Genomic DNA, 26186 nt, shown 5'->3' with positions numbered 1-26186 from the left:
CTTGTTTAAAAGATGTCTGGACCAATAAGCATGTTCTAAGTGTTCAAGGTACTTAAACAGATCCCTTTTCTTGTAAAAAAAAAAAAAAAAAAAATCATTTTCTTTCAGGGTTGATCGTAATGATGTAAAACATGGAATCTAATCATTAAAATAAGTGGTTGCATTTTTTTTCCTTTCATTTGGTAAAGCCAACATATTTTCTGTGTCCTTTTTAGTTACTTTTTACAGTGATTTGGTAATGCAGTGGTGCTTCCCTCAAACTTTAACGCGTCTTAGTAATAAATGTTGAACATTTCCTAGAAAACAACCCATTTAAATGACCCTGTGCTCTCCTTGATTTTGAGAGTAGCCTGATTTACACCTTGTAGGTCATCACTGGTCACCCTCACCCGCACTGTCCTGGCTTATAGTGTGAGGAGCCATGCAGAGCCCCAGACCTGTTAATTGCACCAGACATGGAAACCTAGAGGGAGAAATTAATATCTCATTTGTGTGCCAGTGTGTGTGGGGTGAAACAAATGCCAGTTGTCTAATAGCTTTCACACAAGCCTGATCGAATTAGACGGCAAGGAGGACTGCGGTCCTAATTGAATTGCGGAGACCCTGTGTTGCAAACAGTGCAAGCTTGTGTTCCCCATGGAAGTGCTGAGGCGGGGGGAAAGCTGGCTTGTCAAAGGAACAGACACAACTCGTGGCTGCTCTGACTATTGTTTCACAAGATTACACTCTACTTAGATGTGACCAGTTCAAAGGCTGATGCTCCGTAGTCGTGGTTGCAGGATGGCGGAGGTAATGAGAAAGCAACTGCAAAAGCTAACAGGTTGACTTGATCTAATTTTCTCCGCAGAGGAGCAGTGGTCTATCTTGTAAAAGAAACACATCTCTTTACGATACCCTCTGATCTATCCCTGCAGTGGTTTGTATAAATAGTTTTTACAGGCGGTACCAAAGCAAATAGAAGCCCAAACCTGTACACTGTAGTGGCCTCTTTGGTCACAATGGAATACAGGCAAATACCCAGCATGCCCGTACACACACAATCCCTCTGACGCTGGCAATTTTCACCGCTTTCAGCAGTTTTTCCTGCCGTGCTCACAAAACCTAGGACATCTGATTTTTTTTTTTTTTTATCCCTCCAGCCTTTTCTCTCTCACACCCTGAACAACACGCACGCACACACACACACACCTTGCCTCTCGCCTTTCTTTGTCTCCCTTCTTTAACGGTGTTTTCATTAAATAAAACCGTTTTGGGGGAGGGCGGATTCAATCGTGAACAGGGAAGAGGGGGCTGGAGGGGTGTACCGTTGTTGCTGTGATGCCCAACGCTGCTGGACAAAGAGTCTCCCTGTAGGGTGGTGTAGATGAGAGATGGTAGGTGAAAGAGACTGGATGGGTGTGGGATTATTTTTTTATTATTATTTTTTTGCCTCAATAGGTGTGGCTTCAGGCTGGATTACCTGGTATCAGCCATCTGATTGTCTGGTTGTGATCACGCAGCATCCAGCACTGCCCAGACGGCCATTATGAAAATGTCAAATGCCTAGTCTTTGTTTGACCTCTCATTATGTGATGTGTTTATGTGTGTGAGACTGCTGATTTGGTCGGAGGAGCCAAAATAAGAGGCACTGTTTCCAGTCACATCGGCATCGCCACCGAAAACAACACTCCCAGCCTCTCTCTCTTTCTTCCTGTCTGCTGTTGTCTTTCGTCTCCCACTTTGTGCGTTCCACTTCTCCTCTCACACACATAAAAAGTCACACACAATCGCAAATGCGTTGCAGTAACAGATGGTTATAGCTGCAGGTCTTCAATGTGCTATAAATCTCTCTGACTGTAGTATTCAGGAAACCTTTGAACCAACCAGCAAATTACCTGCTGTAAAACCTGACTAGCACCCTTGCACAGCTACTTGCCTCTCGCAACTCTTGCAGTACTATTTTTATTCAGTGAAAGCTCTAATTAAAGCCTTTATGTCAATATATATTATTAAAAGTCATAAACAGAGACAGACACAAGCAGCTGGGGGTTTGGGTTGTGTGTGGGGGATGTATTATTCAGATTGAGGTTAAAGTGTTGGATTAAAGTAATGTAATACTTTTTAAATGATCAGGCAACATTGGACACAAAACTATCTCACCCCCTCTGGCAGAAGTTTCAATTTGTTTGTCAAATATAAGATTTAAGAGTTAATATGACAGCAATGTCTCTGGAACCAATTTGAGGTGATCTGGACCTTTTGACACGACTACCATTAAATTGAGTCTGATGTGTTTATACATTCTTTTAAATCTTTTCTGTATGGCCTTTGTTCTTGAGTTATTGCCACATTTCAGTTTTTGTCCCAGTTCTAGAAAGTAGCAAAACTTGGCATGTTTGCTTGATCATATTAATTATATTAATAGCGGCATGTGTATTCTTTTTTAAGTATAGGAAGCAGGAACGACAGAGAAGCTGTTGTCAATGAATATTCTTGCAGTAATTACCTCTTCTTGCCAGAAGGATATCTGAAGTTAGAGGAAACATCCAAAAAAACAGCCTTTAGCTCTCACATGTTGAGCAAGACTGCCAGGATGGTGATCAAACAGCTCAACAGCAGCAATCTGGGCAGACAGGGAGGTAGGGAATTAAAGCTCTGATCTGTTTTTTAATCACTGCTCTCCATGTCTCTGCTTCTCTACATCCGACACCAGACAACTTTGCAACTCTTAAAATCTGTCATCTGGGCAGAAAGTGGAAATTCCCTAAATATTTCCCCAAAATAATGACCGTGGCAGGGCGACAGAGGCATGCCAAGACATATAATACTGAGTCCTCCTGAACTGGATAGGATGGTTTCAACAAATACTTGCTCATGGATTGTTTAAACTATCTGAAGAATCAGATGAGAGAGCTTTGTCACACAATCACACAATGCCATTTTTTCTTTTTTTTAACTTAGTATATAACAGTATATTACTTGGATTTTTCAGAAGGTATAGGTAAGGTTTTCTAAAACATACATAATGCATATAAAAACATACATATAAGAATTCCTTGAATAACTTTAACACAGAATGGAACACACTTGCAGTAGGTGTGGTTTAGTGAAAAATTTGCATTACCCACCAGTGTGCCATCCAGCAATTATCACAGCATATTTAAATACAGCCATTGTGGTAGCAAGGCATCATGGGGCTTTATAAGCGCTAATCAATTTCATTCATTCATTTTCTTCCCCATGCAGATTTTAAAGTCATTGTTCTGATTGTTATGCACAGTCTGCACACTGTTGCAGAAAATACATTTGCTGTAGGCAAACTAACATGCTAGATTCCTTGGCTGAAAAAATTCAAAACACAGCCATTCCCCACCTCTCCACTCCCCTCTCTTTGTTCCTATCTCTACACTTCTCCTCTCTCCTTCCCCGCTGCACTACCTCTTTATTCTGTTTCCTTTGGTGTTACCCCTGGGTGCTCTGCACTCCCATAGACCTCACTGTGCTGCAGAGGTACGATCCCAATCCCCTGCTTAGTGGTTGCCTGGGCCTCCTTCTCAGACCCTGTTGAATGGCAGTGTCAATGTCCAGGCATCATGTTTCGCTCTATAGCCACAACCTTTTTCCCATCATGGAAGAAGAGAAACATGTAAAGCTAATACTCCATGAGGAGATCTTTAACATTACTTTAACATAACTTTTTTTTTTGGAATAACTTTTTCTGCCACTGACATTTGTGATAATGTAGTAAAGATAAAACAATTATTTATATATTTAAGGTATACTTCTGTGTTTTGCATGAATAGACGGAACATTTAAAACGTGTACGCTTTTCAAATCACACATTTACTAAAATGCTCATCTTTTTAGTGTGCTGGAGTCAACGGATCTTTACATAATGTCCATTTAATAAAAGCAGTTTTTACCATGCCCACCTTCAAGCAATATGGTTCAGTCCATCTTACTGAACAACTTTAAACATGTCTGTATGACAAACAGACCTGCAGAATCATATCGGTGCATTGCGTTTTGTTCTTAACATGTGTCTGCAATCTTTTTTTTATTCACTGTAAAAGCCAGATTTAGAGGGTGATGGCATTGAGTAATATACATTGAGTTACAAGGGGGAAATAGAACATTAATCCCTGGCCTATAGGTTCTCTGAGTACAGTGATGTGTCTGTCTAATATAAACATTGGGATTGGACACAGACTAATTCTACCGATTTGCTTTTAAATGAGAGTTGCAGCTGCAGATGTTTCCATATTCCAGATGCTACAGTTGAGTTGTAATTGCCTGTACAGCCTCATAATTAAATGGTGTCTGTATTTTTATTACTTGTAGAAAACTGCAGTCATGTTTTAGTATGTTTTTAGAAATATACAGAAAATGTGTGTATGGGAGGAAGTGAGAGGGGGCTTGTAGCCTTAAAATATTCATATGAACCTCCCAGCTTTAACTTAGAAATAATAGAAAAGTTTAAGAAAAACAATCATATGTAAACTGAAGGAAAAGAAGATTTATTTTGTTTTCTTTCATCTGACTCAATGCATTATTATGATTTTTATACTGTTACTCAACAAAACAACAGCACTGCCAGACCTGAGGTGTTTTAACTCCAGATACCCGTGTGTGAATTTTTCATGTAACTGTTTTCCAACACATCTTTCTCAACACCTCTGTATTTTCTCCTTTATCGGTGGGGCAGGTGGGAGCTGGATTACCTCAAGCAAAACCGTAGCTGCTTTGGCGTAAGATAGAATAAAAAGCTCTTAACATGGCGTAGGTGCTGAAAAACAGGCTTTTTTTTTTAGCAGCGGAGGTTTGGGCGGTATGTGACTTAGGAGAGGATAAAGGTATTTCACAGACAGCTAAGTTTGTTTAATACTGCTATGACGGGGAACATACAAACAGTCACCACATTCACCCACACACAGGAAGATGCACAAATACAGAATTGTGTGTGAGTTTGCCATCATCTCTATCATGAATGTAAGTTTCCTCTCAGGTTTCCACCAAGAGGCCCTTAAAAGGGCTCTTAACAGAAAGCAGGGCACTTCCAAGATTCTCAGGCAACTAGAGCATGGTGAATAATTCAAACGAAACGTACAACATGTTGCCATGTTTTCATATCTGCAGAGAATTGCCTCACATGCAGGGCTTCACTGTGTGTATTTATATGTCAGTTTATGCTGATGTGTATTGTATGTTTGACTCATGGTCCATGCTTTTAGGGTTGTTTTGAATAATGGTCACTCGATTCTTCTCTTGTAATGCAAGTTGTAATCAAATATCTGAAGTAAAGCAATATGGCAGGAATAATAAATAATGGAAAGAATATTGTTTCTTTTCTTTTCTAGATAGTTGATAAAAGTTGTATTAGTTGTATTATAGGCTCAATTGTCCTGTTGTTGTCACATTGTGAATGTTTTTGAAACAAATAAAATGAATTTACATTCTATGTGCTTTCTTTTTTTATTTATTCTAAATTCTGACATGCATACTCCTCTTTCTTTCAGCCTGTCCATCTGGGTTTTTCAAGCCGACTCAAAAAGATGAACCCTGTATGCAGTGTCCCATAAACAGCCGTACCACCAGTGAAGGTGCCATCAACTGTGTTTGCCGCAACGGATACTACCGCACCGACTCAGATCCTCTCCAGATGCCATGCACAAGTACGTACTGTATAGTACTGATGTTACTATATGTGAACATAAACTTGCACTCCACACAAACACACAAAGTAAAATATCATGAATACGTACCCACAAAGTCTTTGATCATAAATATGAAGTCTTTGACACATACACATTTCACACACGCAAGCAGAAGAGCCCAGGGATCAAAGGACAGTGGTAGTTTGTGTAACTCCAAACAGAGAAACCCTGTCATGGCTGTCCTTCACACGAACACGGCGCTGACATGCCCATAGTGTGGCTGTCCAGATCTGACCCAATACACAAGGCTCGGCTGCCCCTCCTCAATATCACACAGCCTGTACACCAAGCCCGACCAGAGGTTACTGGGCCAGGGCGGGTAGCTTTGTGAAGGGGCAGGCACAGAGAATGAGCCTAGGCGAGACTCTCTCTTGTCATGCCAATGAAGCTGTTTGAATTTGAATTTGAATTTGAGGCTGACACAGAGGTTGAGTGAGAGTGGGAGAGACGAAAGGATAGACCAAAGCAAAAGTGAGGGAGGGAGGTATAAAGCGTGAAGTAAACGAAGGCGATTTGAGAGGGATGGAGAGGGGTTATGTGTATGTGAGAAAGACCGAGAATCAGTGCAGAGAATGTGGTCTCACTGAAACAAAACGTGAGTGAGTGAGAAAAAAAAGCTCCTTTCAACGTTTTGGTAGTGTTTTTTCCTCACTCTCCCTCTCTGCCTGTTGAAAGGGAGAGAGGAGGGAAAAGATTTGATGGTCTCCAACAAAGGAGATTTGCATAAGCCTGGCTGTGGGAGTTGAGCAGCTGTTGTGAATGAGAAAGAACCAGCGTCACGTCACTCGTATTAAGCGCAGCAGGGCCCGGCCTGATTAAAGCAAGAGAATGGGCCCATCAGAGCGGCCTGCCAGTTAATAGTGGGGATATTAGTCCCCCTCCCCAGGAAGGAGATGCCAAGGAGGAGTTATGTTTCCATGTAGGAGAGACACCAAGAAGGGCACTCCAACGGGCTTCCTTCCAGAGCTGGAGATCTGTTAATTACTGCCAATTAAAAGGAGGTTAAATAAGAAGAGATCGATTCAGATTTAGGATGTTGTGGGCGGAGTGAAGCTGTTCATCTCATTAGTCCTGGAAGGTACGGCTTCCATAATTAGGTGCACATGGCTTTAAAAGATAAACAGTTCTCGTTTGTTTGTTTGTTTGGCCTGTCACTCAACATGTAGCACCATTTGGAATGTTTCCACCCTGTAATGCCTAGCTGCTAAGAATGTCTCAGTAGAAGGTTTCTCTCCACTGCAGTAACTCTATACAATGCTCCATGAGGAAATTGTCAGGAATAGATGTTAAGAAAACACTTGACAAAGTGGACACCAGCTTGGAAAATGATAGAGTGTAAATGGACATCCCGGGGGAAGAGGCACTGTCAGCTTGGAACGCAGTCGGCTCAGACATCTATAAGAAGCTATAGTATCTCAGTGAGCTTGTGGACTTTCTCTTCTCCTGTGTAATTTAAGTAGAGTTGGTAATTATGCTCTCTACGCCATCAAGTACACATCACAGCTTCCATCATAAAATTAGAACAATGCAGTGGAATGTAGTTCATGCAAAAGTACAGAGCCCTTGAAATCGTGGCTCATAGTAACAAGTAACAACCATTGTTATCATGTCTCTTTCCTAAATAAAAAAAAAAAAATCCCCCAAAACATTTCACAAAAAATGCAAAACTACAGAATGTGACTATGAGTATGTATACACTTGTATTGACGAGCCCACAGTGAATTATCACCAAACTTTGGAGTGAACCAATTGACACACAAAATTAGAGAGTTTACTTCCAAGTCTCTGTGTACTGTTTAAATCACTCACATGTTAACTACAGAATATCTCTTGTATTTTGCAGCTGTCCCGTCAGCTCCACAGACTGTTATCTCCAGTGTGAATGAAACTTCTGTAATGCTGGAGTGGCTGTCGCCGCGGGATTCAGGGGGCCGCGAGGACGTAGTCTTCAACATCATCTGCAAGAGTTGTGGAGGTGGCCGGGGAGGCTGCACTCGCTGTGGGGACAACGTTCAGTTTTTGCCCCGTCAGCTGGGCCTGACAGAACCCCGGGTCTACATCAGTGACCTGTTGGCCCACACACAGTACACGTTTGAGGTGCAGGCTGTCAACGGGGTGTCAGATCAGAGCCCCTACTCCCCTCAGTACGCCTCAGTCAACATTACCACTAACCAGGCTGGTAAGTGGACCCATCTGTCTTTTTCTACACTTTATATTCCCCATGTACTCTTCTCTTTTCTTTTCGTTCATTTTTTTCCCATGTCTATTTCGGTTTTGCTCCTTTGTCGCTTAAGCCCTGTACAGTACCTCTTCATCACACTTTTCCCTCTTCATACAGTGCAAAGACCTCCACTAAGTCATTTTATTTCCTCTCCTGTATGGTGATGTATGCAGATTAAGGGCTCTAAAATGGGAAGGAGAGTGCCGTTGATGATGTGAGTGACAGAATGTGACGACCCGCTGGTCTTAACACTGTGACATCATCACCATATTTTTCAGTCTGTGGAGGTGCAAGCAGGCTAGGTGCTATCTCTCCACTTCATCTACTGTACAATGCTCTACTTTCATCCACCTACTTGATTCTAGTGTTATATATTTAAAAAAACATACATACGTACATATACACAGTACATAACTTTAAGCATAGTATAAAGGTATATGCAGACTATGTATGAGCTACCCCTAAAGAAGACAGTATTCCAGTATATTCTAATGAAAAACAGGTTTTGTTGGTAGGTAACTTTTTAATATGCAGGATCTCCTAGAAATATACCTCAGAATCTCCTTCAGTATCTCTTCTGTAACTATTGGAGCTTTGTATGTTTTCCACTGTGTGCTTGCGGTTGATGTCGGCCACATCTCTATTGGTTTCACAGAGGCAGCAGCATTGATTTGCTCTTTAATTGTCTCTATGAAATGAATCATTTGGCATGCCAAGTTTTTCTCTCCCAATCGCTGATGAGCAGGGGATACAGGCCGGGCTTTATCTTTGCATGGCTTTGCATCCCATTAGCAACATACGTAAATGCCTATCATCTCTCATCATCCATTCCCCTGTACTGAGGGCAGTCTTCTATGACTGAGCTACCTAAAGCACTGTGTTACAGTGCTTTTATTACAACTGACATATTGGGTTTTGTTTAACTATACTCTCACACACAAGTTGGATGACCACATTTAAGGAGATTTCTACACTTAAATTGACCCCCTGTAGCAAACTTCAATGTTTACGGAAAGCTTTTTGTATAAGAGCTCCATAAAGTACTCAGTCACACTAAAATGGAGGTCTTTATTCAAACGGCGACCTCTTTTTATTGTCTGTTTTGATTTGAGTCACTGGTGTGGTGGGTTAATGAGGGCCTGTGAGTGCAGTTAAGCGTTGTAATGAGGCCCCTGCCCCACTCTTTCTCAGTGGGCCACAATAAGTCTGCCACCCCAACCCTTGGCTTCTCTGCTTCCCCTGCCGTGGGGTCCTGGCGGAAATTGGGGGGCTCTGCGCCCTCTCCACTGAAGTACCCGTCACTTTGGATTAGGCAGCAAGAGCTCCTGTCAGAGGGAGCTGTGAAAAGAACTCAACTCTTGCTTGCTCCCACTCCACCCGCCCGCCGTCCCCCATCACCCTGCAAAACCAGGCTCACCCCTGGGACACGGGATTGCAGTTTTGTGGTGCTACGCTACAGGGTCAGGGTCACAGGGACCAGGAGCCCATAATTGCGCCTGGTTTGTGAGGCTTGGAGGTTACATAAACATCATGTCACCCCTAATTACCTCAGGCAGTTCTGTGCCTCCCTCTTATACTGACAATGAGTTGAATGAAGAAAAACAAAAAAAACGAATGTTTGAAATTTAGTATGCATGTTAATCAGTCCCTTAGTAAGCTCACATTGGGCCAGAGGCTGAAGCTTTAAACGAAAGCAACGAATAAATCAGTAAATTGAAAGTAAGTGGCGTGCAAGTGTGTCCCATATCTTGTGTGGATGACTGTCCTCAGCTATGACTTGTTGGTGTGAAGGGTGGGAGCAGGGGAGGAGAGTGGTGTAAGATGTGAGCAAAACCTCTGACTCACCATACCCAATCAAGCACCCACCGCACTCTATTACCCACAAGGCTTATCCTCCCACTCTGTAGGTGGTTGGCGACAGATCCTCTGTGATAAAGGAGGTGATTGCCCTGAAAAAGTGCAGCGCTTGATTACACACTGTAATGCCACACAAAAGGATATGCCATGCTGAATGGTACTTGAGTCTGTTTTATAAGCATATGACTAATTCCCTAAAACTTAAATACGAAGAAGCTTTGAAATGCTCTCCAGTCCCTTTTTTATAATACTGAGTCACAAGTAAGCCATCTACTTTGGCTTTGAGCTGTCTTTAAAAATAATTTTGCTCTTTGACATTAAATGAGCAGAGGGAATGAGACAGACTAATCTGGCACTTTTCGTCAAGGGGCAATGTGTGTATAGGTGTTACACTGCTCTAACTAGGTCTGACAGGTGAGAGGGTGGTGACCTTAGACTAGTGTCCCAAACAGTGGGCATATGATAACACTACAGGGGAGAGAGAAGCGGATTTAAATGTGTTATTGTATTGATGCATTTAAAACATGTATCTAGAAAATGTTGAACTCAGTATTTAAGAATATTGCAACTAAAATCTGATTGAAAAGTTCAACTTTCTTTGGAAATGGATGAAATGATCTCACTCTGCAGGCTTAACGGCAGAATCTCATCTCATCTCATCTCATCTTCATCCGCTTATCCGGGGTCGGGTCGCGGGGGCAGCAGCTTTAGCAGGGGACCCCAAACTTCCTTTTCCCGGGCCACATTAACCAGCTCTGACTGGGGGATCCCGAGGCGTTCCCAGGCCAGTGTGGAGATATAATCTCTCCACCTAGTCCTGGGTCTTCCCCGAGGCCTCCTCCCAGCTGGACGCCCCAGGGGGCATCCTTACTAGATGCCCGAACCACCTCAACTGGCTCCTTTCAACGCTAAGGAGCAGCGGCTCTACTCCGATTTCCTCACGGATGGCTGAACTTCTCACCCTATCTCTAAGGGAGACTCCAGCCACCCTCCTGAGAAAACCCATTTCGGCCGCTTGTACCTGCGACCTCGTTCTTTCGGTCATGACCCATCTTTCATGACCATAGGTGAGGGTAGGAACGAAGATTGACCGGTAGATCGAGAGCTTTGCCTTCCGGCTCAGCTCTCTTTTCGTCACAACGGGGCGGAAGAGCGACTGCAACACCGCCCCCGCTGCTCCGATTCTCCGGCCAAACTCACGCTCCATCTTCCCCTCACTCGTGAACATGATCCCGAGGTACTTGAACTCCTTCACTTGGGGTAAGGACTCATTCCCTACCTGGAGTAAGCAATCCACCGGTTTCCTGCTAAGAGCCATGGCCTCAGATTTAGAGATGCTGATCCTCATCCCAGCCGTTTCACACTCGGCTGCGAACCGATCCAGTGAGTGCTGAAGGTCACTGACCGACGATGCCATCAGGACCACATCATCTGCGAAAAGCAGAGACGAGATCCTCAGCCCACCGAACTGCAACCCATCCCCACCACGACTACGCCTTGATATCCTGTCCATGAAAATCACGAACAGGATTGGTGACAAAGCGCACCCCTGGCGGAGGCCAACCCCCACCGGAAACGAATCCGACTTACTCCTGAGGATCCGGACACAGCTCTCGCTTTGGGTGTACAGAGATTGGATGGCCCACAGAAGTGACCCCCTCACCCCATACTCCCGCAGCACCTCCCACAGTATCTCCCGAGGAACCCGATCATATGCCTTCTCCAGATCCACAAAACACATGTAGACTGGATGAGCATACTCCCAGGCCCCCTCCAGGATCCTTGCGAGAATGAAGAGCTGGTCCGTTGTTCCACGTCCAGGACGGAATCCGCATTGTTCCTCTTCAATCTGAGGTTCGACTATAGGACGAACCCTCCTTTCCAGCACCTTGGAGTAGACTTTACCAGGGAGGCTGAGTAGTGTGATACCCCTGTAATTGGCACACACCCTCTGGTCCCCCTTTTTAAAAAGAGGAACCACCACCCCGGTCTGCCACTCCCTTGGCACTGTCCCAGACTTCCACGCAATGTTGAAGAGGCGTGTCAACCAAGACAGCCCCTCCCAACCCAAAGCTTTCAGCATTTCTGGACGAATCTCATCAACCCCTGGGGCTTTGCCACTGTGGAGTTGTTTGACTACCTCGGTGACTTCCGCCAGGAATATTGACAATGATTCCCTATCAGCCTCCAGCTCTGCCTCTACAAAAGAGGGCGTGTTAGTTGGATGAAGGAGTTCCTCAAAGTGCTCCGTCCACCGCCCAATTACCTCATCGGCTGAGGTCACCAGCGTCCCGTCTTTACTGTAAACAGCTTGGACGGTTCCCCGTTTCCCCCTCCTGAGATGTCGAATGGTTTTCCAGAAGCACCTTGGTGCCGCCCGAAAGTCCTTCTCAATGGCTTCTCCGAACTCCTCCCACACCCGCTGCTTCGCCTCTGACAAAGCAGAGGCTGCCGCCCTTCTGGCCTGTCGGTACCTTGCAACTGCCTCCGGAGTCTTCTGGGATAGCATATCCCGGAAGGCCTCCTTCTTCAGTCGGACAGCTTCCCTGACCACCGGTGTCCACCACGGTGTTCGAGGGTTACCACCCCTTGAGGCACCTAAGACCTTGAGGCCACAGCTCACCGCTGCAGCTTCAGCAATGGAAGCTTTGAACATTGCCCACTCCGGTTCAATGCCCCCAACCTCCACAGGGATGCCAGAAAAGCTCCGCCGGAGGTGTGAGTTGAAGATCTCTCGGACAGGGGCCTCCTCCAGACGATCCCAGTTCACCCGCACTACTCGTTTGGGTTTACCTGGTCTGTCCAGAATCTTCCCCCATCCTCTGATCCAACTCATCACCAGATGGTGATCAGTTGACAGCTCTGCCCCTCTCTTCACCCGAGTGTCCAAAACATACGGCCTCAGATCAGATGACACGATCACAAAATCGATCATCGACCTTTGGCCTAGGGTGCTCTGGTACCACGTACACTTATGAGCATCCTTATGTTCGAACATGGTGTTGGTTATAGATAATCCGTGACTAGCACAGAAGTCTAATAACTGACAACCACTCAGATTTAGATCAGGGAGGCCGTTCCTCCCAATCACGCCTCTCCCGGTGTCTCCATCATTGCCCACGTGGGCGTTGATGTCTCCCAGCAGAACTATGGAGTCCCCTACCGGAGCCCCATGCAGGACTTTATTCAGGGTCTCCAAGAAGGCCGAATACTCTGAACTGCTGTTTGGTGCATATGCACAAACAATAGTCAGAGTTTTCCCCCCTACCACCCGCAGGCGTAAGGAGGCGACCCTCTCGTCCACCGGGGTGAGCTCCAACACTGCGGCGCTCAGCCGGGGGTTTGTGAGTATCCCCACACCCGCCCGGCGCCTCACAACCTGGGCAACTCTAGAGAAGAATAGTGTCCAACCCCTATCCAGGAGTACAGTTCCAGAACCGAGACTGTGTGTGGAGGTAAGCCCCACCAGATCTAACTGGTAGCGCTCCACCTCCCGCACAAGCTCCGGCTCCTTCCCCGACAGAGAGGTGACATTCCACGTCCCAAGAGCCAGCTTCTGCTGCCCGTGTCTGGTCCGTCGAGGCCCCTCACCTTCACTGCCCCCCGTGCAGCAGCGCACCTGACCCAAGTGGTTCCTCCTGCGAGTGGTGGGCCCACAGGATGGGGAGGAGGGAGGTGCCACGTCACTTTTTCGGGCTGTGCCCGGCCGGGCTCCATGGCAAACCCGGCCACCAGTCGCTCGCCGGCGAGCCCTCCTTCTGGGCCTGGCTCCAGACGGGGGCCCCGGGCATCCTCCGGGCAGGGTCTCTCTTCCTCTTCGTTGTTTGTCCATTGAGTCTTTGTGAACCATTCTTAGTCCGGCCCCTCGCCTGAGACCACTTTGCCATGGGAGACCCTACCAGGAGCACTAGGTTCCAGACAACACAGCCCTCAGGTTCACAGGGACACACAAACCTCTCCACCACGATAAGGTGATGGTTCCCGGAGAGGTAACGGCAGAATGAGTAGGATTATTTCTAAAAAAAAAATATATATTAATTGACTCATGCAAAATCAGTCATCACTTATGACCCACTAGAAGTACATGGTGCCTATATCTGCAGAGACCCTGTCCTCTGCCTGTGTTTTCTCTTAAGGACATTTCTGGGTGTCAGCCTCTTGCCACAGCGTGCAGGGGGTGAGGATTGGACTCTATAAAAATATAGTAACCGGGTGCCAGATTGTTTAAGTTGTTTAGTTTTGTGAGAAACTGTTAAAGGGGTCGCCCCCCTTTGGGCGATGTACAGTATGTATCATGTATGCATTTCCTGCCTGTAATGGTAATGCCGATCATCGGCACAGTCATATTGTTTATTGTCATCATTATTGTCATATTGAGTATAAACAGGTGTGCATTGTCAGGCCCTCTGGTATTATATGACGTTGAGTCCCTACATTACTTGGCAGCTTAGAAACTTCTGGCAAAATGACATACACTGTATTCCAGTTCAAGTCAGAGGTCGTAATTTCCCAGTTGAGATTTCTAACTGCCGCCAGCCATGTTTTCCGTAAACGGAAAACATGTCTGACTATAACAAACTTATGTTTCTTTGGCAAGTGGAACTCTCAGTAGTGCAGCCTCCTTATAAACGAAACACATGGCCACAGACCTCATTATACATTTTATTTTATGGCATACTTAGAAACATACCTAAATATTCTATAAATATTATTTTAATATCTGAGAGCAGGTAAACACGTTTGCCTTTTGAAACCGTTTTACAATTCAGACTCCTCCTTTCCCAAGTTCTCTCCATCCCCTTAGTTGGCCTGCATCCATTAGTATTGTATGAAGTGAAAATTGTTGCTGAAACCACATTCCCACCCTGAAGTTTAATCAGATGTTTCTGACTGCTGAGTAGCAGTATGTGATTTTGTCCTCTTAGACTTCAAAGTACTACTTCCTCCCATTTTGTCTTCACACAGTCTAAGACCCATGGCTGGGTCGAAAAGGCTAGAAACCATAGATATAAGAAAAGAGCCCACATGGTATATATTCAAATGAATCCACATATTACACAAACATGTCAGCTGGGCTTGACAACAGCGCCGCCAAATGTGGGTAGAACTTGGCAGTAACAGTCACTTTTATAGCCACTTTGGTGGGTGGTGAATATAGACTATTAATTGTAGTTATTCCAGAATGCATAAACATAAAATAATGAACTCATTGCAATGTGACACTGTGATTCTACAACTCCCATGAGCACTTCCTTTGCACACTGTTTTCTCCTTTATTCTATTGCTCCATTCTTGTTTTACACGTGCACCAGTGACTGACAACCTGAGCAAGAGGCACCCGTAGAGAACCATATAGGCTACGATGTGTGAAATCCAATAATCTGAATTTAAGGCCTTAAAATGTCTTAAAAACAATATAAGATTTTAAAGATTTACTGGATTATAGGAGTAATTGTCACTTTAGTAAAGCTGCATTTAGTTCATGAATGTGTTTTCAGTGAAAGAAATATATACTGATCACATTTCTTAAAAAAAAATACATAACTCCAGGGTTTCAGTTAATCTGTTAAATTATAAGTAAGGTTATAGAAGTAAGATAACAAGAAGGTTTTATGTAAGTTGTTTAGTTGTTAAACTGTTAAAGGGGTTCCCCTAATTTAGTTTGATTTGGTTTAATCAGAGATTTCATACAAGGCACAAGACATACAGGGATGAACAACTTCATCCTTGTATGTCTTGTATTTGTTTGTTACAGCTGATTACTTGATTTGGTCTTAGTGCACGTTTGGGCGAGTTGGGTCTGTTTGTTCTGCGCTTAGATGTTAGGAGACGCAACATGCAAAGATTAGTAGAATAATTTGTTTTCTCCTCAGGGATGTTATCTGTTTTGGTCCGAAGAGAAAGGGAGTGTTGCCACATCAAGGCACAGTGTTTGGAGTTTTCATGTTAGGTTTAAGTGGTGTTTCATCTGTTTGCCTTTTTGGTAGTATCTCTACAGGAGCAAATCCAGGAGATTTTGAGGTTACCTGCTTGCAGGTGGCTTAACAAGCCTGCTGATTTACAGTGCATTCATTTTCGCTGCAAGCCGCATGAAGACCAGGGGTGAGTTGTTTATTAGACTTGGCTCGGCAGTTAGTGGGAAAAAACTCCTTGTGGCTAGTTTAGCCTCATGTGTGAATTGTTAGATGGTTAAACTGTACTTTTTGTTGGATTCACTGTTTGTCCCACTTGGTATGTGCCTGCATGTTTGACACCGTGCTCTCCAGGGTTTCTTTGTGTAACCCAGTTGTTATAATTATTGCCTCAATCTAAGATTTTGTTGACGCTCCATCATGGGGATACTTAGCTTTAAGGCCTTTCTTTGGTGTATTTATTTGACATTTAGGATGTTTCAGAAACATGTTTGGTGATTAAAGTGGTTTTGATTGAGGAGCTTAATTCGGCTTTCTCGGATGAATGCAGGTCTTACTTTTGAGCAGCAGGAGGAATTGCAATAAGAGTAAAAAAGGTAAGCTTGCTTTGGAAAGGTTGACAAGTGTATTATGTTGCGTTCACACCAAACGTGAATAACTCAAATACAATCGCTTCAGATGCTTGTAACGCGCCGCTTGGTCACATTTGTCACATTTTTGATCTTATTTTGCATCTATGGCAGCCGAGCTAGCTAACAGAAGCTAACCCCCGGCTCAGCCTACTCTGCTGTTGTGCTACAATGGAAAGTGATGCTAGTGCTAACCAGGGGTCTGAATGCTTTTAAAAGAACAGAAATGAGCTCTCAGATGAAGTGTGTGGCTCTTAAAAGAGCCGCCGTGTTGTAGTGAGATCAGGCTGTCAGTGATTTAACCTCTGTAGCTATACAGGGGCTGCCCGGTCTCCTCCTCAGCTTCACTCTGCACTGATGGATTTATTCTTCTTCTTCTGGATTTACGGCAGAATAGATGCCTAAAGGCACGTCGCTGTCATCCACAGTTCATAGTTATATCCATTATATTATATCCACATGAACAGACTGGTTTCCCCACAGGACTGCAACAATAGTGGCTTTGGTAAGCCCGGTGATCCCCTGGATGTCTCAGGAGAACTTTGATGACGCTTACCGCAATCTCAATGCTGATTGGCTGTCGCTACGCGATGTTGCTTCAGACACTCTAGACCATGTGTCAAACTGATCCAGTAAAGGATGTGTTTTTGCTTGGTTGGAATGAAAACCTGCAGCCACATCGGCCCTTTACTAGATCAGTTCGACACCCCTGCTCTAGATGCTTCATTTGCGTCACGTCTTGTCGCATTAGACACTACATTTGTGCCGCCTCCGCCTGAATCGCGTGTCATTTCGCCGGTGATTTGTAATGTAGAGTTGTCGCTCAATTCGCTTATATCACGTTTGGTGTGAATGCCCCATTACACTGAAAGGGAAAGAATGAGACATGGGAAGGAAAAGTTGAAACTAGATTTTCAAAAAAAAAGGATTTGGTAAAAGGGAGTGTACTTGGGGTGGCTGATCTGAGGGTTGGCCAAATCTGGAGCGCACTTTGTCGCTCCAGTGCATGTTAAGGCCGCTTATGCTGTGATGAGTGCAGCTGACAGTTTGAGTTGTGTGATAGTGAAAACTGCTGTCTTGAAAGCCTATGAGTTGGTCCCCAAAGCGTACCACCGGCACTTTCAGTCCTCTTTTTCTCATGTTCTCTACATCCTTTTAGTTGACCTTAGTTCATTATTTTTGTATGAAGTGAAAATTGTTGCTGAAACCACATAACCACCATGAAGTTTAATCAAATGTTTTTTATACCTCGGTGGCAGTCTATGATTCCTAATATACTTCACAGTACTACATCCTGCCATTTCCTCTTCACACATTCTGACACACATGGCTGGATAGAGGGACGACAAACACATAACACAAACAGTAAATATTCTTATGAACACATATTGCACACGTGTCAGCAGGTGTTTGAATTCAGGATAGCATTGCACCAGCTATTCTTATATCCATTACTGCATTTGAATGTAAAGTCCTTCCCAAGTTCAGGTATCATCATTAAAACTTAGGAGATGTGTTAGCTAGTAAATACTTTAGTAATGTGTAAATCGGTTGCTAGAAAACATCCGGTCAAAAGCAATTCCTGTATTTTTATGTCTGCATACATGGAGAAATATGTGTTTGAAGTATTATTGGCAAGCTAACATTAGTTTTGACAGTTGGTTCAGATAATGTATTCTAACGTAATTTTATGTAACAGTTACACCTTCTACCCACCTTCCAGTTCCGAGTGTAAATATTTATTGGTCTGGGTTGTGTCACCTGTTTTAATTTAGTCATACGTGAAACATTTAGTAAACACTAAAGTCTGAACAAGGCTAAGTTTGAACTGACGAAACAGCTCGAGATCAGCATGCCCATGCCTGTGTTTATGGAGTGGAAATTATGGTTAGTGCTACAGTCTATTTCGTGTTTTTTGTTTGAAAGCAGCAGAATCTATTTAAATCTCTTTTAGTTATTTTATGTATTAAAAAATAACTAATGTGCATTTACTGTATACAGACAAATCTGGAACTGAAGACACAAACACTCAACTGGCAGTCACATTATTAGTTAGCTATTATTTGCTATCCTTTTGCTGAGCTGCCGTATCATCAATTTCAGTACATATAAAACAGATTATCCCCTACCTAAATGCAAACTTTCAGTATTATGTGAGATAATTCAGCAGTGCTTGACAGATTAATTAGATCTCCATATACCCTCTGTGTATGCCATTGCTTTCTATAGTGGTCAGGTAAAATATATTCCTGAGGACATATTTGTGTAGGCATTTCATTAACTGAAGGTGAGCTACAGCGTCTTCTCCTAATGCTATCGAGAAGCAGAGGGACTGAATTGGTTTCTTATCAGGTAAACTGGGTGGTTGTGGAAGTGATCCACATTAGTCAGAGTATGTGCGTCGTAATCGGGTGTAGCCTTTTCATATGGTCTGGGGAAGATTTATGACTTAATTACTGTCCAAATTGCCCAGGTCCATTGTAACCAGGCTACCAGGGTCTTTGCTGCTCCACCGGGCTGTGGTGTGAAAAGTCATGGTTCAGAGCCAGGTGGGACTGCCAGAATGTGTCAATGCACCAGCCAGCCAAATGTGGCTACTACGCTGTTGACTTTAGGACTGTGTCACCCATTAAAAAAAGTACATACTGTATAATATGTAGTGCAATGGCACATTCATGGCAATACATGGTTGATTATCTGCCTTTATAACATGCAGGGTAATTTTAGTCTTTACAACTTTCTATGTAACAGAACAAAAATAGAGCTAGTTCATGCACAAAAGCAATCATATGTGCTTTATTTTTTATGTAGCTATTATACATCCTTATGTATGTGCAGTTCCAGTAAATTGATAAGGAAATCAACAACAAGTTTATTATCTTTTTTCATGAAGTCACAGCAATACATGAGACTGAAAGCTAAAACGCTTGAGAGACAGAGAGTCAGACAGGGACCACCACTTTACATGGCGTGCTGTGTGACAGTGACAGAAGGTGTAAAAAAGAGCGCATATGGTGTATGCCAGTAGGTCAGCCAGGCAGACAGACAGGAGGCCTCAGCGTGCACCTGGAGCTCAGTACTGACAGAGCCTTGAGACAAGGCTGCTCTGGTAGTCAGCCAGCCAGTCATACATACGTTGCATTCATACTGTTGATACAGAGCAACCTGTTTTCAAAGAAAGACTCAGATGAGCACTGCAGCAGAGTGAGATCAGCTTAGCGATAAAGTGTGTGGTAAGCAGCCTGCAGGGTTCACAATGCAGTTCCTCAGATGACTTTAAATAACCTAGCATGCAATATGAATTTAATTATGACTCCCCAGAAGAGAATTAGCACATGGATTGTCAGAATTAGTTAACTAATTGATCGTGTTCATAAATCATTCAATAGCCATGTGTTTTTTTTCTCTGGGTACATTACATGAATCTCTTCCCTCCTTGAGGATGTGACTGCAGGTTCAAGCCTGTGCAGAGAGGAGTGGAATAGAGTATGCACATAGCCTGCATACGAATCTAGGTTAAAAGGCCACGATCTTTTGGCCCAGTGGGCTGTAAAAGGGAACATAATGTGAATATACAATTAATTATTGTTGAGTGCATTAGTTTTATGTAGACTGAAGTGCCTGAATAATTGACTGTGTTTTAATGCAGTCATTTATTTACTCTTTACAAGAGCATGATGATGATAATGATAGTTAAATATATATATATTATAATATGACAGTGATGAAAAGCGGTCATGATCTAATCACCACTGTGGTTTTTAATTTTATTGATTTTTATATCAACTTTAATGTTAACTTCACCAGTTAACATAATGGATCTGCATTTCTCCTCCCTTTCTTTTTCTTGTTCTAACTCTCCAGTCTGAAGTTGAAGTTCATGTGGTGACATATAGATTAAACATTCCTTTTAAGGCAGATGCAGAACAGGGGTGTCATTGTCTGGAGTTTCTGGTTTGAACACGAGCTGCTTCCCTCTGCTCCTGCTCAGATGTCACTAATGCCTCTCATTTTTTAATGTAGCCTTGATTCACTTGCATAGATACTGCTGATCATGCGATCTGCATCCAGCATCATCCTCTCGAAGGTTTCATGTGTAAATTGGGGTCAGGAACTTTATAAGCGGATATGATATTTTATAATCCTTCCTATTGTGTGCCACTCAAGCATGACTTAGACATTAAGCCTTCAGTCATATCAGTGCATTAAAATTGAACTGGAGCAGACGTGCTACATGCAACTTCCACATCTTGTTTATGTTGGGGAAATTGTTAGTTCGAAACTGTTCCATAGCAACAGTAGGGGGTGGTTTGACTGATACCTAGCATTTTCCTGTTTTGTTTGTTATGAATGAGCATAAATCCATAGATCCGAGTGATCAAGAAGAAACTGTATTGTTCTGAAGAACTCCTCATTGGGGAATGTTGAAAAATGTAAGGTACTGTCAATGTTTTATCGTCTACATTTTTAAAATGCTTAATATAACACTCAAATAATGGGCATGTAATTAGGTGTCTGTTTTGGAGCAACACACACCAACTGTTCATTGGAAGATTTGAGATGTACTTAGATTTACTGAATCCAGGACACATCATTTTGTACATGAACTGTATTCTCCACACTTGTTCATTTTGTTGCAAAGACTATTGTCGTGATAACATGGACTGAATCATGTCAATCCACATAACACCATTTTTAAAAGCCATTCAGCATTATTGATGCAATGTAAGCATTCTATGTTTTTATTAAAAACTTTTAATTCCAAATCAGAGAAAAAGAAAGCTGTAGCCCACACTGGCCTTTCCAACATTGTAAAATATTGACATGCATTGCATTCTGTTGTTTGTGGAGTTTTTCTCCTCGGAGATGCCGGTTTGGAAGTTGTTTAAATGCAAAAAAAAAAGCAGCTTTCTGATTAAACAGAATCCAGTTTCCCCCAGGGCTGTGTCAGTCAAAATGCTCCTTCCTTTCACATTGCTGTGGCAGACAGCTCAAACGTTGTCTGTTTTGCCCAATCGCCCGAGAGACTTAAGGACCACAGCAGATATGTGTGTCAATTTTCTAATACTTTACGATGGCTTTTTTAGAATTTGCAAAGTTTATTGCATTTTAAAAAACGTTTGAAGAACCATGGTTTGGCACCATGTTAGACAATCACAACTGTTTTTTGGTTTGGATTATTGAAAACATTCTAAGATGTTTATTCATAGGGCAGCAGTAGCTTAGTCCATGGGGGCTTGGCTTGACAACCAGTTGGTCCAAGACCAAGTACAGAGTGTGAACTGCTACCTGGAGTAGTGCTGATTGCCTCCTGAGCACTGCGGATGAAGTATACCTCCTACCTCCTCCTCTTCCATATCAGACTTTGTCAGTGATGGAACGATAAAGTAGTGGTGTTATTTTTATCATGGTGCAAGTTTAAGCAAAAAAGAAACAAGCATTCAATACTGTGGAGGTCTTTTGTTAGAACTTTGGCTGCTTAAATTCCATCTACTAAATTCCAAGATGTTCAGATTAACAGCCCTTAAACAACAGAAGGACCATTTGTTTTTGTATGGAAGACCCTATATCATTAACTGTTAACAGTTTCAGTAAAGAACTACAAGTATTATTCAATTATTAAAAGATAATTCAAAGCTCAAAGTGGCTCCAGTACTGATGATTGTTTTCAGTACCGGCCACCCAAAGCACCTCTTAAGAAACCATACTTTTTTGGATTGTGTTGTGGTTAGCTCAGTTGCTGCAAAATAATTGACTCTTATTTCCTCTGCAGTATTGTCTCAATACATACTTATCTGGTTTGTATCTCCTCAGTCTGCAGATTTCCCGGGTTGGCATAGATTTAAACCCTAACCCCTGCAAGCATTTGAAAACTCTTCAAGCCCCAGAAGTGCCTATTTAAGAATTAGCTTATGGTGTGTATATGAGTGTATTATAGTCCCCAATCATCTCCCATGCAGATGTTTTAAAGTTTGATGAACTGAAATCTCACTTTTGTAGCTTTACTGCACTGGAAAATCTTTATAGAGGTAAAACCCACAATCTTTTGCAGCTGGGGAAACAGGGCAGGCTGCCAGAATGCTAAAAGTACATGCAAATAGGGGCCTCTCCCTTTAAAACGGCTCGATGTGCCGCTCATAGAGAGAGGGCAGAGCAGTGGCTGCCTGTTTGGGAGGCTGCCTGGTAAAGGACCAGCTGGTTTGAGCCCTTTGGGACTGGGTGCGCTGTAAGGAAAACCATTTTTACAATAAAAAAGAAAAGGCATTTACAAGCCCTGACCTGTTCTGGTTACCTCCCCCATCTTCCCCAAATCATAGCATTGCTCTCTGCACCAGAACGTGTAATAATATCAGAACCACGTTTGTAGACACATTAGGATGTCAGAAAGATGCAGATAAAGGGCTGTAAACATTTACTTTTTCAGAAGCTTATGATTCATATGTTATTCCCTTTTTTTCTGTGCTGCATCTACGAATCACAGCATGGGGTAGTGCTGTCTTTTACTGTCCATAAAATATTAGTCAGCTGCAGGAAATAAAAACCTCTATTTTGAATGCTGTAATTTTCCCACCCCTGCTTCTTCAAGCAAGGCTTGATTTAACGGTTATTGTGTCTTCAGGTCTTGGAACATCTAAAGACCCCTCTACTCATGGAAGTATGTCCAATAAGGGTGTTTTTGACATGGGCACCCATGACTGGGGCCCCTCTGCTGCCATCCATGCTCAATGGTCTCACTCCACCAGCCTTGCTTAATGAATATGCCCATCATGTCCATAGCAGTACTTGATGAGGCTTAACAGTCCAACTAGCTAACTAACCCAGCTAAACAAGGAAAATGGTCAAGGAGAGAGCGGAATAGCTCACCAAAAGAGTCCAGGATAAGAAAATATAAGAGACATAGATGAATGGGATGGATGAAAGCTCCACTTATGTTGCGTGTTAGCAGAAGCATGCCCCATTAAATCAGCTTGGATTTGAATGAAATGAAAATATCCCTGTAAACTTCGTGTTAGGGTGATTAGGGAAGTCAATAAGTGTTCAAACATCACACTAAACTATCTATTAGAGATGTTGAGCGAAACGGAGCTCTTGTGTTCTGGTTTGTTGGGCCAGGGCCAGAGCGCCATGCTGGAATAGACTCCAAAGCACAGTCTTTCATATGAAATCCCAGGCTGGGTAATGATGTGAGGTCTGAAACCTAATTCTTTGACAACAGCTGTGGCCTCCCATCCTCTAACAATTAAGCAGTGTGATATACAACATTGAAAATTTCAAATGAACCAACTCCCACCATTCCATTAAAGTCTTTTTTTTCTTTCTGAGCTACTTGCAGACTTTTTCGACAGAATCTTTTCATAACTGAACTGATGTTAAAGTCAATCCTGCATCGATCACTGACTAATGAAAGGAAAATTAAACACCTTGCATGTAACATTAATAATCATCAGGGATGCATCTCAAGCTTTGGTTTGGACATGAGAAATTATGGCTGCAACTCCTCTGTCCGATCTCACTCCTCTCTGGTATATGGGAAACGTCTCTTACAGACGTATTCATCAACTCCATTTATCTTTCCAATTCAGCCATCTAATTGAATTACATAAGCTTACAATCCCTGTCTTTGTCATTCTAACCGCTTCATTAATTTTAAGAACATGAATAGAGCATTCATTGAGAAAACCTCTAAATAAGGCATGCAGTGAAAGTAGAGCTCCCCCACTTTGAAGAAATGTATCTGACTTGACATAGTTTATGATTAGTTGTTCTCCAGTATATAAACGACTGGGAAACTTTCTTACATCTTTGTTTTTAATTTATAATTGTCCTAAATGGGGTGCAATCCACATGATTTAAAAGTAATTATTGTAACAACAAAGAAAATGGCTTGAAACAACTAAAACCTGTATTTAGTGGCATAACTCAGTGAATGATGTTGACACAATGAAATCCAAGTATTTTCTCATTCCTGTAAATTATAGATTAGGTTGGGGTAAAAGATTGCAGGTACACTTGAAGATTTGAAGTACAATGAAGACTTGTAGATTCAGAGTGCATCAATTAGATGTACGAAAATGGTTTTCATATGTGGATCATTGCTGTAGGCCTTACTGCAGTGAAACATTGACTTGGCGTACCACGACATTCCACAGTCAATTGGTGGAATGTCAGCTTAGCTTAAAATGTATGTACTACATTAACTTGAAATACACAACACAGCTGGATAGCCATTTTCTCGACAAGCCGAATGTTTCAACACTTCATGTTTTTTGTTTTTTTTACTCAGTATTTACTTTGCACAAAAAAATAATTTCTTCATTTGAATGAAACACAGTTTTTCTGTTACTCTTTTCCTTATAGGTTTCTGGAGCACAGACATTGCAACTGCGACCCCACTGTCTGGAAGTTGTTCTTTAGTAGAAGAAAACCACAGTGTTCTCCTCCAACAGCTTTTCATGTTGGCATGTGTCCATCCTCTGCACATGACTACATGAGCTGCCTTTGTTTCTCTGTATCAGGTTACTAGGCATGGCTGTGCCGTGTGTTTAATGTAAATGCTATGCAGCAAAAGGCCATGTGGCAGTCTTGAATATATGTACATCCGTAATGGGATACTCGTGAGTTCCTCTTAGAATAACTGTTTGCCTTATTAGACTGTCGTCTTGTGACTGCAAACAAACTATTAAGTACAGTGAGATGGAAGAGATTCTTGAGACCGGTGTCCTGACTGGATTCTTCATGCATTATTTTACCTCCGGCTTCAGGAAATAGGCATGATGTATGTTCAGTACACCGCAGAGTCTAAGGTCATCATGGGGTACAGTAAGTGCTTTGCTGAAATGAAATACAGAGCATGTATTAATTATTTGCTGGCAGCAGCACATGAGGACATGCTCAGTCCCTTGACCATCACAGTTTATATGAGACATCACAATTTGTTGTCTCAGATGGATGCTTCTCTTTGGGTCAGAAGGCACACAAGGCAGGGCTGATTAGCTGATGAGAATGAGTAAGGTTATAAAAGGGTCTTTTTTATCATTGGCTCTGACTCACTGCAGTCACTTGCACACAATTTCCTCCCTTGCTTTAGGACAGTAGATTGAATGACTATTGGTAACACACTTATTTGCAAGAACAAAAAATAAATAAATAATGAGATAAAATAAATAACCACACACATACAGCCTCAGAATCCTTCATTGTACAGGTGTGGTGGTTGTAATTTCCCAGTCAATGGATTTTCCATAGTGAACACGTGCCGGTGGAGAGACTTCTCTCTTTAATGCTGGGACTCAGGGGAGTCACTGTGCTGCTGGCTGAGGGCTGCAGCACCGGCCTGTAGGGGATGAGTGTGGGCCATGGTGTCCATAAATCCTGCCCAGCACCCCTCCTTCTCTGACTTCCCAACCCACCCTACCCTTTCACACATACACACAGGCTCAGGCGTGGAGGCCTGCAGGCCTTGCCAGGCTCCCCAGACAGAGCTTTTTATCCTCTGCTTCTCTTAGCTTTACACTGACCAACGGCACCCTGAACTAATCCTAATGGTTGTTGGAGGATGTGAAGTGATCAAGCTCCCCTGACCTTATGGTTGTACTAAAAGAATGTGGCAAGTTTTAAGTCTTTGGGCTTTGAAAGAAAGTAGGCCACCCACGGCATAACAAGTCACTATTGGATCTTAACGGTTTTGTTTGTTTGAAAAGAAAAAAAAAAAAGATCTTAAATAATGAGAGTTTCAAGATATTAACACTTGTCTTATGGATATACATGGGTAATATATTGTAACTATAAGTAAAATATTGTTGCCAGGTTTCTTATTAAATTAATCCCCAAAATAGCATTGTAATATGGATATTTAGAGTAAATTCACCACAGT

General features: G+C 42.8%; 1 protein-coding gene across 1 annotated transcript in view; it reads left to right on the top strand.

The window, feature by feature from the left end:
* The window catches only part of ephb2b (eph receptor B2b), a gene marked incomplete at its 5' end in the record, with an annotated part of 83221 nt that overhangs the window by 33477 nt on the left and 23558 nt on the right, over window positions 1-26186 (top strand). Inside the window, 2 exons of the mRNA XM_083939527.1 lie at window positions 5496-5651; window positions 7537-7872. Of these exons, the coding sequence (XP_083795653.1) occupies window positions 5496-5651; window positions 7537-7872 (492 nt within the window). The remainder of the gene's footprint in view (window positions 1-5495; window positions 5652-7536; window positions 7873-26186) is intronic.

This window comes from Echiichthys vipera (assembly GCF_963691815.1).
Source record: "Echiichthys vipera genome assembly, chromosome: X".
Taxonomy (NCBI): Eukaryota; Metazoa; Chordata; class Actinopteri; order Perciformes; family Trachinidae; genus Echiichthys; species Echiichthys vipera.
The sequence above is the reverse complement of the archived record's forward strand: the minus strand, read 5'-3'. Positions and strand labels throughout refer to the sequence as shown.